Raw genomic sequence first — 15,726 nt, forward strand, 5'->3', positions numbered from 1 at the left:
AGTGATTGGGAGGAAAATCTGCGAAATAAGCAATCATTTTCGAAATCTTTACAAAACCCTAATTCTATCGGCTAATAATTACATATAAATAATATCAAAAGGGAAATAGTTCGAAATTGCATTCCTTATCAAAAAACTTTGATCAGTAGTAATGAAGCAAAATTACATGAAAAAAAAAACACACATTTATGAAATGAAGATCTGAAATTTAGTTTCCTACCGAATTATCTGAGAATTAAAAAAAAAAATGTATAGTATTTGTATATTTTGGAAAGATTCTGTAATTTTGTTTTTACCCAATTTCAATAAGAAGTAAATTTAAAGTAGGTTATCAGATTTTTTCTAAAAATAAAAATATTTTTAAATAGCCATAAAATGTTAACAAATTCTCTTGAATATTTTATCAATCGTAAGAAAAAAAGAGTCTGGGATGCGACCCACACTGATAACTTCAAATCCCGTCTGTCGATTTGTCTTGCTTAAAAGTGTGTCTATATGTACTCGTATCAATTTTTACCAATTTTACGTACTATTTTTTATGAAAAAAGGGACTGTTGGATTTTTATATAAAAATTACTGAATATCGAAAACAATATTTTCTCTGAAATAAAATAAGTTTGAAGCCGATATTTTTAATTTTTAAAAAGCTATTTGAGTCGAAAGTAAATTTTTACCAAGTTTTAGTATTGTTTTTTCTAAGAGTTTTAATTTTTGTAAAAAAAACTGTATATTCGATTTTTATCAAAATTTTACCGAATGTTGAAAAAATATTTCTTATAAGATAAAATTAGTTTGAAGCCAATATTTCAAATTTTTGAAAAGACATTTGAGTCGAAAAATCAATTTTTACCTACTTTTATACTTTTTTTTAGGTTTTTATTTTTTATAAAAAAAAACTGTCAATTTGATTTTTCTCAAAATTTAATCAGATGTCAAAAACATTATTCTTCGTTGCACAAAATTGTTTTGGAGATGAAATCATATTTTAGACAATTTTGGAGGTGACAAATTTTTTTTTTCAGTTTCTTTGATTTATAAAACCAACCGTTAAATGGATTTTTTTCAAAAAATATACTTCTTTGATATCACGTTACAAAAAATTATATAAAATTTAATTCAAGTTGGTGCGGTAAATTTTACCACAACAAGTTGCACCTCCCTTGTTGCTAACTACCCTTAACGAGTTCTTACTGCAGCAGCTAAATTCTGGAAGAGTTTAGTAGAAACCTGGACCATCAGCCAGTGACCTGCTCTTCTAGCATTTTGGGAAAGCAAATTTAACAGGTCCTACCAAAGTGTGCGAAAGGATTCCACACCAACGAACTGTGCGATGGTTGGCCCACATATTGGATAATTACTATCGTCAAGGCATGAAGACGATACCCATGCCCAACAATTTGTGTACCAACTTTAACGTAGTATGGCCGAGGGCCCACCATAAAGTACATAATTATTAACGATAGAAAAATCACTCCAAGAATATCTTAATAACTTTTATTTTAATTATAGGCTTGGCTACAGACTTCCTTCAACACCACATAAGTAGTCTTTCCTCAACTAAAAACTAGCGCGTGTAAATACTCGGTAATGCGAGGAACTCCACATGATTTTTCCAGAAAGTCTTGGCTGGAATGGGTTGGAAAGTGAAGAGCTGAACTCACTCATTGAGCTACTGGGTGATCGCATCACCTTTTAAAGAAATCGCGTGCGATGAAAGATATCTGGCTTCTCGGCCGCACACCCCAATCTTATGGTCGCACATCTTATCACCACGCAAAAGATCCGAGAGGATTGCCTAAGGGCAGGTAGCCGGAAGGGTCAAGCTCGCCATGATGATGGCCACTTTTTGGATTGCGCCCAAAGTTATTAGACGAAGGAAAAACTGTGTGAAGGATCTTGTTTTAAAAAAAAAACCTACATTTTGTTCGACTGTGGAGAAAAGTTTTCTTTAAGGAAGGACTACGATAGCTGTTGTGGAAGTGGAAAAGTTAAGTATAGTGTTTTCTTTGTTTTTTGAAGGATATTGTTTTGCGTCCTTTTGACCTTCTTGTCAAAAGTCCGTTTTTTTTTGTTCCCGGTACTACGGGAAGTGTTTAACCGTTTAGTTCTCATTCGAAAATTTTATTGAAGTGATTTTTCTTGGTTTGTTTTTTTTTTGTTTTCCAATTTTGGTTATCGATTAATAATCTCTCTTTTCGTTTGCAATACATTTATCATAATTCGATTTGTATCTTTTCCTTTTTTTGTTATAAAAGATCCTGGTTTTTAATTTCGGCTTCGGCCAAGGTTTTCCAGGCAAATAAATATAACTTAAATTTTCCATCCGGAAAACAAAACATTTCTTGTATTTTATTCTTTGTTTGAAGACTAATTTTTCAGCTTCTGGTTTTGGTAAACTTCCAGTAAAAAGTTTCCTGGCGCCCACTTTAAACAATACGATTTGGAGAAATTCACCTCGTCATACTTCGATATCATTTTGATATCAATTTTATATCAATTTTATTAATCACCTCGATTAATAAAATAGTCATTAATCGAAACCCCCCCTTAAGCTGAGCTACCGTGCTGGCAATACTTTTATTGCTACCTGTGGTGAATTCTTTCATCTACCTGACATATCGACTGACATTTCTAATAAATTGTCAAATTAATTCTCGCGGCACATCGGCGGTGTGCAATTTCGATTTTGTTTAATTTAAAATAGTTAAAAAAAAGGGATTTTAAATCGAGTACGGTTGTAGTTAATATTGGATTCGAAAATCCAATAGTGTTAAGATTATATTTTTATATATATATAATCAGTCGGGTCGGTTTGTCGGTGGAAAATTTCTCTACAAAGTCTCTAGCATTTTTGGTTCGTAAGATATTTAGGGTTAACCAAAATGTTCACCTTGTTTTCAAACTGCTATTGTAAAAAAAAAACACGCACGCAATTTTCTTAAAAGCCTTTCTGCATCTTTCTGCCTTATTATCTGTATAAAAAAATTTATTCGAAATCGATATCTCTTCTGGTTCTTGAGCAATGGACGACGAAAAAAACGTCGCGAACATACGGACGTACGGATGTACGAACGTACGTACACACGCACTCACAGACATCTTTTTAAAAATCTTTTATTTCGACTCTAGGGACTTTGAAACGTCGAGAAATGTCAAAATTTTCTGTTTGACAAATCGGACCCATTACAATAACTTCGTATGGGAACTTAACGAGCTTTCCAAGTTTAAGTGAAGAATTGTTTAACGTCTGGAGAATTTATACAAATTCTAAATTAGAACTTGTTTCAAAACAAGTGTTTTAAAGTATTTAAAACATTTGTTTTGAAAAAACTCAATAATATGAAAGTAAGAAGCCAAAAAGTATTAAAATTTTATAAAGAAAACATTTGATACTATGTTTTTGTAAACAAATTATTTTTGCAAAACCTAAATCTTCGTTCTTTTAACCATGTCATATTCGAAGTTTAATTAAAATCGATTAATGAATTCCGGTTTAGCTGAGACCCAAGACTTGAAGTTGTTTTTTGTTAAACGGTTTTAAAATAAGAGGTTTCATTTTTAAAAAGCCTGTTAGTTATAGGCTCTATTGAAGTTGTCATTTTTCGAAATTTGACAATTAAAAACTAGTCTGTTAAAAAAAGTTAACCATTTTGCTGCCAAAGTTTGTATATCTTAAGCACCACCTATTCGGCTTGTGAAACTTTTGAAATAACTTGAGAGTTGTTGAGTCAAGTTAGAATATTGCTCAAGTAGCAAAACAGAGGCAAAACACCGACGTCATGGTCAAAACGTCACCATCGACAGACGTAACTTTGAGGTAGTCAAGGACTTCGTCTACCTAGGCTGAGATCAAACGCAGAACAACTCTTGCTAACCGCTGTTTCTTGGGCTAAGAAAGCAATTGAGTGGTAAAGTCCTATCTCGAGGGACCAAAGTTTGTCGTTTCCCCTTCGGTTTTCGGAATTAAGCATTCCACAAACGACACATCCGGACAGGTTTTTAAGTTCACATAAAATCGAAGTATTCATTTCAAGTCAAATCGATCATCAGTAACGTCAACCTTATCGCTTATTGGGTTCTTGCACTGCTTCAAAATCTCCAGATTTTAATCGAGAAGCCTTGTTTATGGAAAAAGCACACTTTCATCTCTTTATTCAAAAAAGCAGTATTTTTGCATTTGAGTCTCCTTAAAGCAATAAATGATTATTAAAAACATTTAAATCCTCATCTTGGCACTTTTTGGTTTGGTTTGAGGACAGGCGCTGTGCAACGTGGCAGTGTGATTGCAATGTATTTTCTGAAAATGGTATTGGTGAGACTCTTTCGGTGAATTGTTTGTGCTATCAAGCTATTATTTATTTCTTATGACGGGATAAAAAGGTAATGGCTAATTTCTACAAAAAAGAGAAAAAAATACCAATTTATCAAGAAAAGTTTCCTGACAGTTGTATTTCTCGTAAAGATAATCACAAATAACCACAACACCTTGTGATTTAACACTTCTAAACTTATTTCTGTCGGATCAAGTGCAAGATAACGTATATGACAATATAAAAAAATCGATTTAAGACTTTTAAAGATAGCTTTCTTAAGGTTATTGAGGACATACTGTCGCAAATGTGCGAATTGGTCATGGAAAGATTCAGTACTGCAAATGGCAACTTGAATTTTTTTTCTAATGGTTTCAAAATACTTTCCTCTTTAAAACGAAATACTGTTCAATCCTCTAATTGGGAAATCATGTAGTTTTCTTAAGAAGCACAGATGGACAAGAACGTGACACAATGTTTTTCGGAGAATTTTTTTTGATCTTATCTTATTGTTTAAACAAAACCAAAATGTTTACTTCTTTCAGCAAGTGAAACACACGTTAAAGAAGAAGAGGAAGAGTTATCAATTTCTAAAACCTCCATCCACACAAGTATTAAGTACTCCTTTTTTTATCATTCCAAGATATCATTATGATGCTAAAATTTTCACATTTTATGAATACAGTACTTACATAATTGGAATGACACAAATATTAACCGTATCCCTCTTTGATCTTTCCTTGATTATAATTTCGTGCATGGGTTTAAAAGTTCAAAAAAAGATTCATAATTTTGTTCATTATTATATAAAACTTGCGTACATTTAAATTAAGTATAAACAAAACATTAAAAGGGTTAGAAAATCTTGATTGTTCTTATTGTTAATATGCTGTGCGTGTCATTTCCGCTTCCGTAAATTTGTTGAAACAATAGAATAAGTAAGGTATGTAGGAGCTTTTGTTATAACGTCTTGAGTGCTCTTTTCTCTTGGGAAACGCACTTTATTTTTTTTAGCACAAAAGCCAACGTATATGTATAATTTTAGAAGTCAATGCCACAAAAAGTAACTTTTAACAGGATTTTGTTCTTTTTGTCTTCCTCCTATCTTCCTCTCCTTCAGGACCTCTTCTATCTACTCACATGAGTAAGAAGCTAGGGTTTGGTATCCGTAGAAGTTATATTTTTGTATGAGTTATATGATTTCTAACAAGTTCAAGGAAATAAAACTTCGCGACGAATCCCACTTAACTGACCTTCATCAGTTGCAAGGACTTTTTTATGATGTGAAATAAAATTGAGTTTCCTTTTTAGCTAGGATTTTTTTCTTGTTTTGCTTTTATTTTATCACTCTCCTCATCATCATAATCATCATCATCTTTTTATGATGTCGACGTAGGTATAATAAGTTTATACTCACAAAAGAAAGTTGTTAAATCTGAAAAAGAAAGATTATGTGAAAATGATGAAATGGGGAAATAGGGAATTGAAGAAGAACATTAAGGACGAATGTAATTATATATGTAATACCTCTCAGGAGGTTTTTTTTTTTGAAAAGAATGGACAAAAGAAAACTGAAGAAAAACAAAAAAAAATAATTCGCACGAAAAAACTTTTTGAATTGGGTCTTGGTTTATGATTCTTTCATTTTTTATTAACATACCTAAATTTTTGCAGGTTTCTTTTTGTTGATTAATTATTATTAGAGGATTTGGGGGAATTAATTTGTCAGATTTTAAACTTTGTAACCTTATTTTTTAATTAGGGACACAGAATTATGCAATTTTTTTAGTGGAGCACTTCAATTTGAAAATATAATGTTTTTAGGGACTAGCACCACTACTTTTTGGAGCAAGCTATTTTAATTTTGACAAAATCTTGCATGTTCTTGGCTGTCACAGGTTCGAAATTTATTTTTTATATATTCTTTACAATAAAAAAACACGCTTCTTTGCATTGATGTTTCTATTTCGAAACTGTTTTGATAATTTTGTATCACATCATTTTAATTCACTTCCACTTGATGCTTCAAAAGAGATACAGTAGTGGGTTGCAATATTTGTCAGTAATTTTGAATGCAATTAGCGATTGGATGAACTATATGTGCCTCACAGAAAAAACTTGTATCATTGCTCGTTAAAAATATTATTGTTTTTCAAAAACCGTGCTTCTGTGTTATTTTGGAAACTACAAATCTTTGTCTTCTAGACATAGCTTTAATAATATCTTATTAAGCTTCTTATTTGAGTTTATTTTATGATTTAAATCGCTACATGGAATGCAAACGGTCTTATACAATATTCATCCGAATTAAAAAATTTTTTGGATCTAGAACATATCGATATTTGGCTGGTGTCCGAAACTCATTTCTCCAATGTGTAAAGTCTAGATAATGTAATAGAAAACTATTCATGTTACCACGCTCCACATCCAGCTGACAAGGAAAGAGGTGGATCGGCGATTCTTATAAAAGAAAGCTTAAAACATTATGAAGTAGCCAAGTTTACTAGTGAAAATATGCAAGTAGCAACTATTAGTATTGGTATGAAAAAGAAAGAGTTTAAGATAGCAGCTATTTACTGCCCACCAAGGCGCTCCCCAAGAGAAGATGACTATACAGATCTATTTAATCTTCTTGGGCATAACTTTCTTGTTGGCGGAGACTTCAATGCAAAACACACCCATTGGGGTTCAAGACTTATATCAACAAAAGGCAAGCAGGCCGTAAATCCAATTGCGAATTCTATTCCTCCAGGTGGCCAACTTACTGGCCTTCGGATACTAACAAAATACCAGATCTTATTGACTTTTTCGTAGCTAAAGGAATCAAACGAAATCACATTTGTGATCATCAGATCATACTCTAGTGATTCTATCACTAAGTGAATCGGAAGTACTAGAAAAAGTAGGCCAAAGCTTGTAAATAAGAAAACAAACTAGAATGATTTTAGAGAAAGGCTTTTAAGTTTCATAAATTTAAGATCTCCCATGGATACAATCGAGCAAATCGACCATGAAGTGGAACAATTTATTGCTGATGTGAAACAGGCCGCTGAAGAAAGTACTCCAACATTTTCTAATAGAAGACAAAATAAAATAAAATATCCTTTAGGGATAAGAGAGTTGATAATAGAAAAAAGAAGAGCTCGAAGAAAATGGCCAAATACTAGGTTTCCAGGTGATAAAACAATATTTAACCGTATAAGCAACAATCTTAAAAAACAAATTTACAAATTCAAAAATGATTCAATCAGTACATTCTTGAATAATTTAACGACTGATGCTTCAATCGATTTTTCGCAAGGGAAGCAGCCAAGCGCCTAAAAAGACCGCAGTTACAAAAACTCGCCCTTGAAATCTCAAGATGGGAAATGGAAATCGGTAACCCAAAAGGAAAAGCTAGCCTTTTCGCTGAACATCTTGCGAATGTTTTTAAGCCATACTCATCAAACGCGGCTGAAAATAACTAACAGTTAGTTGATAAGATAGATGAAAGTGAAATACCAATTGTAAGACTTAAAGAAATAAAAAGTATGTGTTTACATCAACTACCAAATAAAAATCACCAGGTTACGATCTAATTACTGCTCAGGTTATGAAAGAAATGCCATTGAAAGCCTTCATAAAACTCCAATATATAATAAATGCATGCCTTAAGCACCGGTAGGTCCCGCACCATTGGAAAATTGCTGAAGTAATTGTCATACAAAAGCAAGGTAAACCACCTACAGAAGTGACGGCTTACAGATCAATATCGCTTATACCAACTATGGTAAAAGTTTTTGAAAAACTGCTTCTGAAGAGACTTAGCGAAATCATAGAAGAAAGAAGGTGAATCCCAAACCGTCAGTTTGGCTTTAGAAATAATCATTCCACGATAGACCAAGTTTATAGAATATCGGATGTAATAGAAAAAGCATAAGAAGAAAAACAAGTATGTTCAGCTATTTTCTTAGATGTTGCTCAAGCTTTTGACAAGGTTTGGCATGAGGGACTTGAGTAAAAACTGTAAAGGGATCTTCCCAGGCAGTACTTTGAAATATTAAAATCGTACATCTCAGACCGATTGTTTAGAGTAAGGTACGATCAAGAATACTCGGAATTGAAGAAAATAGAAGCCGGTGTACCACAAGGAAGTGTCCTAGGTCCTACTCTGTATTTACTATACCCAAGGGATATTCCAGTTGGTACCGGAATTTTGGTACCCGACAAATGTGTTTATAAGGCAGCAGTAAAACTACAAAATGCCGTCGACACAGTGAGAGCTTGGACCGAAAAATGGCGTATCAAACTCAATGAAACAAAATCTTCACATATAAACTTTACAAATAAAAAGATAAACAATATTCCAATAATCATTAATAATCAAGCTGTACCTTACGCCAATACGGCCAAATACCTTGGAATGACTTTGGATGCAAAGCTTAAGTGGAAAGAGCACATCAAAAAGAAAAGAGAAGAACTAAACTTGAAATATAGAAAAATGTACTGGTTGCTTGGTAACAACTCTGATTTATCAATCCAAAACAAAATAATGCTGTATAATCAAGTACTAAAGCCTGTTTGGACCCATGGAATCCAATTATGGGGCTGTAAAGAGAAAACAAATACCGAAATCCTCCAAAAATTCCAACACAAAATCCTTCGTGGAATAGTTAATGCACCTTGGTACATGAGAAATACCGATCTACATCGTAACTTACAAATAGAAATGGTTACAGAAGTTGTTAAAAAATACGCTGTAACGCACAACCAGAAACTGCAAAGTCATACTAATTCTGAATACCGTCTTGAATATAAGAAACCATGTTCGGAGATTAAGAAGAACCAAGCCTCATGAGCTTATGGTCTAAAAAAACGTGGGAAAGTATTAAAAGTTTAAACTTCCCCCAAAGTGATTGTACAAAATTAAGAAAGAAAAATCGGAAGTCGATCCTTGAAGATTGGTCCTGATGAAGAGGTGGTTTTAGTGGTTAAGAATCAGACACTATTTATTGTCGAATACTACCAAGTGTCTTTTAAAGATTTCCTCCTGTCAAAAAAAATGTATATTTAAAAAAACCTTGAACTAAATGAATTTAATTGTTTAGAACTAATTTATATATTTACTTTTAAAATTTCAGTTTTGTAGAAAACTAACAACCCTTTTTCTAGACATCGAATTTCGAAAAAAAAAATATTTTTTAAAATCAAAATTAAGTACAATGTTATTTTTGATCACCAAATATTATTAAGACAGCATAAGGGCTTGTACAGAAAACAATTTATTGAAATTTATTTTGGTGTCACATTTTAAACTTAAAACCAGTCTTATAAGACTACTCTGGGTATTCCTTGAGGCACCCATATATAGTCATGATCTGCAATCGCCAGTCAAAAAGAAAGTATCAATGTCAAAGGTGGAAACTGCCTTGAAATCTACAAACTTGAATCAGCAGCTGATACACATAAGTTTTACGATATCATAAACGTTTTTTCTCTCTCCAATTTTTTGTACAGTCTTACGCTTTTACAGATTACGAGCTTAGTTAATAGGTTTTAAAAAATACAATTATTCCGTAATTCCCAAAAAGTGACTTAAGTTGAATCAATACTTTTGAAGTAAGTCAATATTTTTGAAGAGTAATAAACACGTTGTTCGATTGTTAAAAGGTGTATAGATGTTTATAACTGACTAAAACAGCTATTTTGCAAAAATTGCCAAAAATAACATCGGGTGTACTACCAAATGTCAAAGTGCCCGTTTCTTATTTTGCAATTAAATGCACCTAAATTCGTTTAAATTGATTAAGGATTAAGTGATTTATTTTGGTAAAAAGCAAATATTCAAAGAAAAAAAATAATAGAAATCTCTCTCAACCAGAATTTATAAATCGAAATTATTTTTAAAATTAAGCACACAAGTTTTTGACCCATATTCATATTGCAAAACAAAAATTAACTTTGCAAAAGCTAATGATTTATTTAGATTTATTAAAACCAAAAACGATACAATAAAAACATATGTTTTTCTGAACTGATGTGTAAACAATAAAATTCATAGTATTTTGATACGCCAAACCCTACAATTGAAATAAGCCCAAAATACCGTCCTCGTATTATGTTTATGAGAAGTAGGTAAATAGAAAATTTGATCAATCAATTTCAGAAATATACTCATTCTTTAAAACGATGGAATATCTCTTAAGTTCAAGAAGTATAAATTAAAGCTCTAATGAGTCGATTATTTTAGTCTTAATTTACTCTTCTGTCAAACCTATACGTTAAAAAACTTTTTAACGCTCTGAACAGCAATGGAATCTTTTGGCTTTGCTTTTGTTTTCGGTTGGCTTTGAACTATTGTTAATTATATTTTTAATTCTTAACTTTTTTGTGAAAATATTAATTAATATTAAAACAGATGTTTTTTTTGTTTGTTTTTAAATTTTTACAATAGTAGCAATTGTCATTGCGGTATTAACGTGGCCCACAGAATCAGCAGAAGTGTGTCGCATTAAATGTCCCCAAGGTGAATCAGTGAACATATGTGGAAGATTTGATAATATTTGTAAACGTTTTGCAAACGATTGTGGTCTTCAATTAGCCAATTGTGTAAATGAAAATGGTGAGTTTTGTTTGAACCTTTTGAAATTTAAGGTCTATTGATTTTGTTTGGTTTTGAAAAAAGCCTATTCGCAGGTTGATCTTTCTCAGTGTCGTTATATTGATTTGAATACTCATCGAATTTGTAATACTGGAATATTACCAATTGGTACTGGTTTTAGACATTATGATACAATTCTTAATCGTGCAACTAAAAAACCATTACCGAGGATTATAAGAGTTTAAGAATGGAAATAAAAATATAAAAAATGAGAAACCAATTCTCTAAACAAAACAAGCTAGTTAAGCCTTCAATTGCCTTAATAAAGCCTCGAAACAACTATTAACACAATTGTTTTTCAAATGTTAATTAAGGTCACTTGGAAGCTCATTAAAATTGAAAGTGTTGATAATTGCTTTTGAATTTTTACAAAATAAAAAGAAATGGACTTAAGTGACTGTCTTGTGGTATTTCATCATTTTTTTTAGATTGTGAATATCAAAAAGTTGGTCTGGAGCTTTTTGTTTTTATAATAACGTTATGTTAATTCTGATGATAAACCCTAAAGTTCCATATCATTAACAATCCAAATTTTAAAATTTAAAACATATTTTTGGCTCTCATAAGGAACTTTCCAATAAAGTTAAATAGCAAGATATATATGTATTTGTTTTAGTGAAACAACAATCTGCTTTATTTCAAAGTAAAAAGCCACCAAATGGGTGGTATGAATTGTTGCATCAAGAACAAGTAGACTTATAATACAAAACTACCTTACCGACAACAAAGTTGACTAGCATTTTCCATCAGACATAGTTAAAGGAAATATGCAGTAAAATGTATCAGGCAACATTAAACAAATACCCCCATCACCTCTAAATTGGAATGAGAACGAGTGACCATGACAGGATAAATGAACTGGACAAGAAAACAACAATGTCACACTTCATTGAGTACCAGACGAAGTGAGTTGAGGGTGCATTTATGGTACATATAGGAGCAATGACATCCCTTACTTAAACCAGAGCTTTATTGAGTTAAAGGATGTTACTGAGCAGAGAAGGAGGTAATTGAAATACTCATTTTTAAAGTAAATAAAATTTAAAATTGTTGCGGTAACCTTAAAAAATAACAATAATTCGAAAACTGCAAATTTAAAAGGTAAGTTTTAATATTTTAAAAATTAATTCAATTTTACTGAAGCTAAGTAAATATCAGTTTTTGATCTGTCATAAGAAATTTCCAAAATATCGCGTCAGGAACGTGTGAACTTAAACTTTTTAAATGACAATTTTTCAGAAACGCCACAGGATGACGTTTAAAGGTCTTATTGTTTATGACATGTGACAACTTCATTGTGTTATGTATAAGAAGTATTGTAAACTGGAGCTTAATTAAATGCGCTTACTACCTGACAATAAAATTGTAAGAGATGTCAACCGTGTCAAAAAAAAATGTAATGCAGGCTGCTAACAAATAAAAATCATCGGTAATGAAAAAAGAAAATCATCGGTAATAAGCTGAAGTCTAGCACGTTTAAAATCAAAACTTCTTCTGTGAAAGTTCACTGTTTTCTTCTTTTTTCTGATGACATTGGTATACATTTTCTATAGAAATTCACTTCTTTAAGGGCTGCTGCAATTTTAAGTTGCTCACGGGTCGACAACTATACATTTTAGTTCTACGCAACCTAAATTTTTAAAATTGAATATCTCTTGACTGAAGATTTCAATCATATGACTTAATTTATTCAATTAAGGCAAAAAGTTCTAAGACAAGAGTAAATTTATGTATCAGCTTGCTTAGCTAAGGTTTGTTAAAATAAATTTACTTACCCATAAAATTAATAGAAATGTTTCAAGTTTTATAGCAACTTAAAAGAAATATTGTATTTAAAAAAAAAGAACTTTAATTTAAAAACAATTTTGTAGCCTTCAAAAATAAGTGCTTCACTACAGTTTGTCTTTAAACTTTCTTTAAAACATGAAACACAGAATTTTTGAAATTGCAAATAATTATGGCACTGCTAGACTGCTACAAAGTAGACATCACCGTCAAAGAGGAAATATGTACGATGGGATGGGCCAGCAAAAAGAGGACGAAAAACTGCGATATTTACTATGGTATCTGCTATCACGAAAACCAACAACGCTTATTTGGATGCGGCGTTGTCATTGGAGTCAGACTTAGACAAGACGCCTTGAGCTATAAGTGCATCAATGAGCGCCACATGACCATACGCATCAAGGCTAAATTCGGCAACATTAGCCTGATATGCGCGCACGCCCCCACAGAAGAGAAAGACGACAACACCAAAGATATGTTCTTCGAGCTCTTAGACAAATCATATGAGCAGTGCCCTAGCTACGATATTAAAATAGTCCTGGGCGATTTTTATGCCAAGCTAGGAAGGGAAGACATCTTTGGTGGAATAATCGGGAAGAACAGCCTGCACGACAACGCTTCCGACAACGGATTCAGGCTCATAGATTTTGCTGCGGGGCGAAACGTCATGGTAGCCAGTACGCGTTTTCCACATCTCAACATCCACAAAGGAACTTGTAGTTCTCCAAATCAATCTACCGTCAACCAGATTGACCATATTGCGATCGACGCCAGACACACTTCTAGCATCATGGATGTCCGAACTTTCCGAGGAGCTAACATCGATTTGGACCACTAACTCGTTGTAGCCAAGGTAGCACTTCGGGTTTCCAGACCCAAGGCAAAACAGGGAGGTGCTGGGAGAAGGTACAACGTCGAACGGCTACAATCGCCAGAGATCGCCAAATCCTTTTCCGACCGAGTTACAAGTAAACTCTCTCGAAGTTCTCTGCCACCAACACAATGTATCGAAAACCAGTGGCAACATTGCCAAAATGCGTACGTTCGAAGATGTTGAGAGGTTTGAAAGCAGGAATGAAGTTCAAAAGTAAAACGAAATTCACAGGTACATAAACCTAGAACCGAAGGCTGCAAAGACGAAAGTGGAAACGTCATAGTGGAACCACAGTCAATGCTGAGGATATGGAAGGACTACTTCTGCAGACTGTATAACGTCGACGAGGAACTGAATTCCTCTGTCAGGCAGTATGATCCATTCAACATAGACAACAATCCCGTCCTTCCGACTTAGACAAAGTAAAGATTGCCATATCTAATCTGAAGTCTAATAAAGCCGCTGGAGCGGATGGCTTGGCCGCCGATCTCTTTAAAGCAGCTGGAGATAAGTTGGTTAGAAGCATGCACCAACTTATCTGTAAGATATGGTCGGAAGAAAGCATGTCCGATGAATGGAACCTCAGTATTGCTTGACTGATCCTGGAAAAAGGAGGCCCTCTAAACTGCACCAACTATAGAGGAATCAGTTTACTTAACATCGCCTATAAAATCTTCTCTGCCGTAATATGTGAACGTCTAAAGCCCATCGTCAACAACCTGATGGGGCCTTATCAGTGTGGTTTTAGACCAGGAAAGTCCACAGTCGATCAAATATTTACATTACGGCAGATCCTGCAAAAAATTTAAGAACAATAAATCGACACCGTCCATCTTTTCATTGATTTCAAGGCCGCATATGACAGCATCTACAGGAACGAGCTGTATAGGGCCATGTCTAGTTTTAAATCCCTGCCAAACTTGTCCGTTTGTGCAGGATAACCATGGAGAATTTACGATGCTTCATAATATTTGGAAACAACTTAACAGAACCTTTCGATGTCAAAAAAGGTTTTAGACAAGGTGATTTTTTTAACATCGTGCTTGAAAGAATAGTGCAGAGCTCACACGTCAACACTAGAGGCACTGTCTTTCAAAAGTCTGTACAATTACTGGCATATGCTGATGACATTGACAGAATCGGAAGAACTCAGCGTGATGTCGGGGCTTTTGTGAGTTTTGAGGCAGAGGTAGCAAAAATGGGTTTAACGGTTAATGAGGGCAAAACAAAGTACATGCTGTCGTCAAGAAATTACATACAACATCGACGTCAAAACGTCACCATCGACAGTCGTAACTTTCTGGTAGTGAAGGACTTCGTCTACCTAGGCTCCGCTGTAAACGCAGAAAACAACACCAGCGCTGAGATCAAAGGCAGAATAACTCTTGCTAACCGCTGTTTTTTTGGACTCTGAGTGGTAAAGTCCTCTCTCGAGGGATCAAAGTATTGCTATATAAGGGGTGTACAGCGACGTAGACTTAGCCAAAAGGGTAAAAGTACAACGTTTAAGATGGCTGGGTCACGTAGATTGCATGGAAACCAATGCTACGGCCCGGAAAGTCTTCGAATCCACACCCACAGGTCAGCGCAATAGAGAAAGACTGCAGATCAGGTGGCGCGCTCAAGTGGAAGATGACCTCACCCAACTTGGAGCGTGAAACTGGAGACATCTAGCTAGGGACGGAGCTAGATGGAGAAGTTTGTTGGGTGAGGCATTAGCTCACACAAGACTGTAGCACCACCTTAAGTAAGTAAATAAGTAATTAATTAAAGTTGAACTGTCAAATAAAAATTTCAATTAGCCAATGACAACTTAAAATCAAAAAAATCAGATTGAAAGATCAGAGATGTGCGTTATTTTTCTCACTTTATTCAATAATTATAATCAGTGGCCAACATCTGACGTTCTTTAAGTCCAATATGGTTATGATTTGTAACAATTTAAATACATCACGTGGTTCCTAAACTAATAGTTAAAGTTTAATTAATTTATTATTTATTTTAAAACATACAATATTCACCTTTTCAATTTTATTATTAAATTTCTTAAGTTGTTTCTTGCTTTTTTATTATTTATGCAATTTCGAGTAATAAAAACAATTATTTAATTTTTGATA

General features: G+C 33.4%; 2 protein-coding genes across 7 annotated transcripts in view; one reads left to right on the forward strand and one right to left on the reverse strand.

Moving 5' to 3' along the window:
• Positions 1 to 15,726, reverse strand: part of LOC129944657 (uncharacterized) — a 170,613-nt gene that overhangs the window by 44,468 nt on the left and 110,419 nt on the right. The gene's annotated exons all lie outside the window — the stretch shown is intronic.
• LOC129944658 (uncharacterized) lies at positions 10,545 to 11,257 on the forward strand. Of its 3 annotated transcripts, none has more exons than XM_056054248.1 (3): positions 10,545 to 10,631; positions 10,747 to 10,911; positions 10,975 to 11,257. In XM_056054248.1, the coding sequence occupies exons 1-3, from the start codon at positions 10,601 to 10,603 to the stop codon at positions 11,133 to 11,135; spliced, it is 357 nt and encodes a 118-aa protein (XP_055910223.1). In that variant the 5' UTR covers positions 10,545 to 10,600; the 3' UTR covers positions 11,136 to 11,257. The 3 variants fall into 3 exon arrangements, 2 of the variants coding, with proteins under 2 accessions (XP_055910223.1, XP_055910222.1); XR_008781473.1 differs by having other exon boundaries at positions 10,552 to 10,631; positions 10,708 to 10,911; XM_056054247.1 differs by having other exon boundaries at positions 10,552 to 10,631; positions 10,744 to 10,911.

Source organism: Eupeodes corollae, chromosome 2 (assembly GCF_945859685.1).
Source record: "Eupeodes corollae chromosome 2, idEupCoro1.1, whole genome shotgun sequence".
NCBI classification, from domain to species: Eukaryota; Metazoa; Arthropoda; class Insecta; order Diptera; family Syrphidae; genus Eupeodes; species Eupeodes corollae.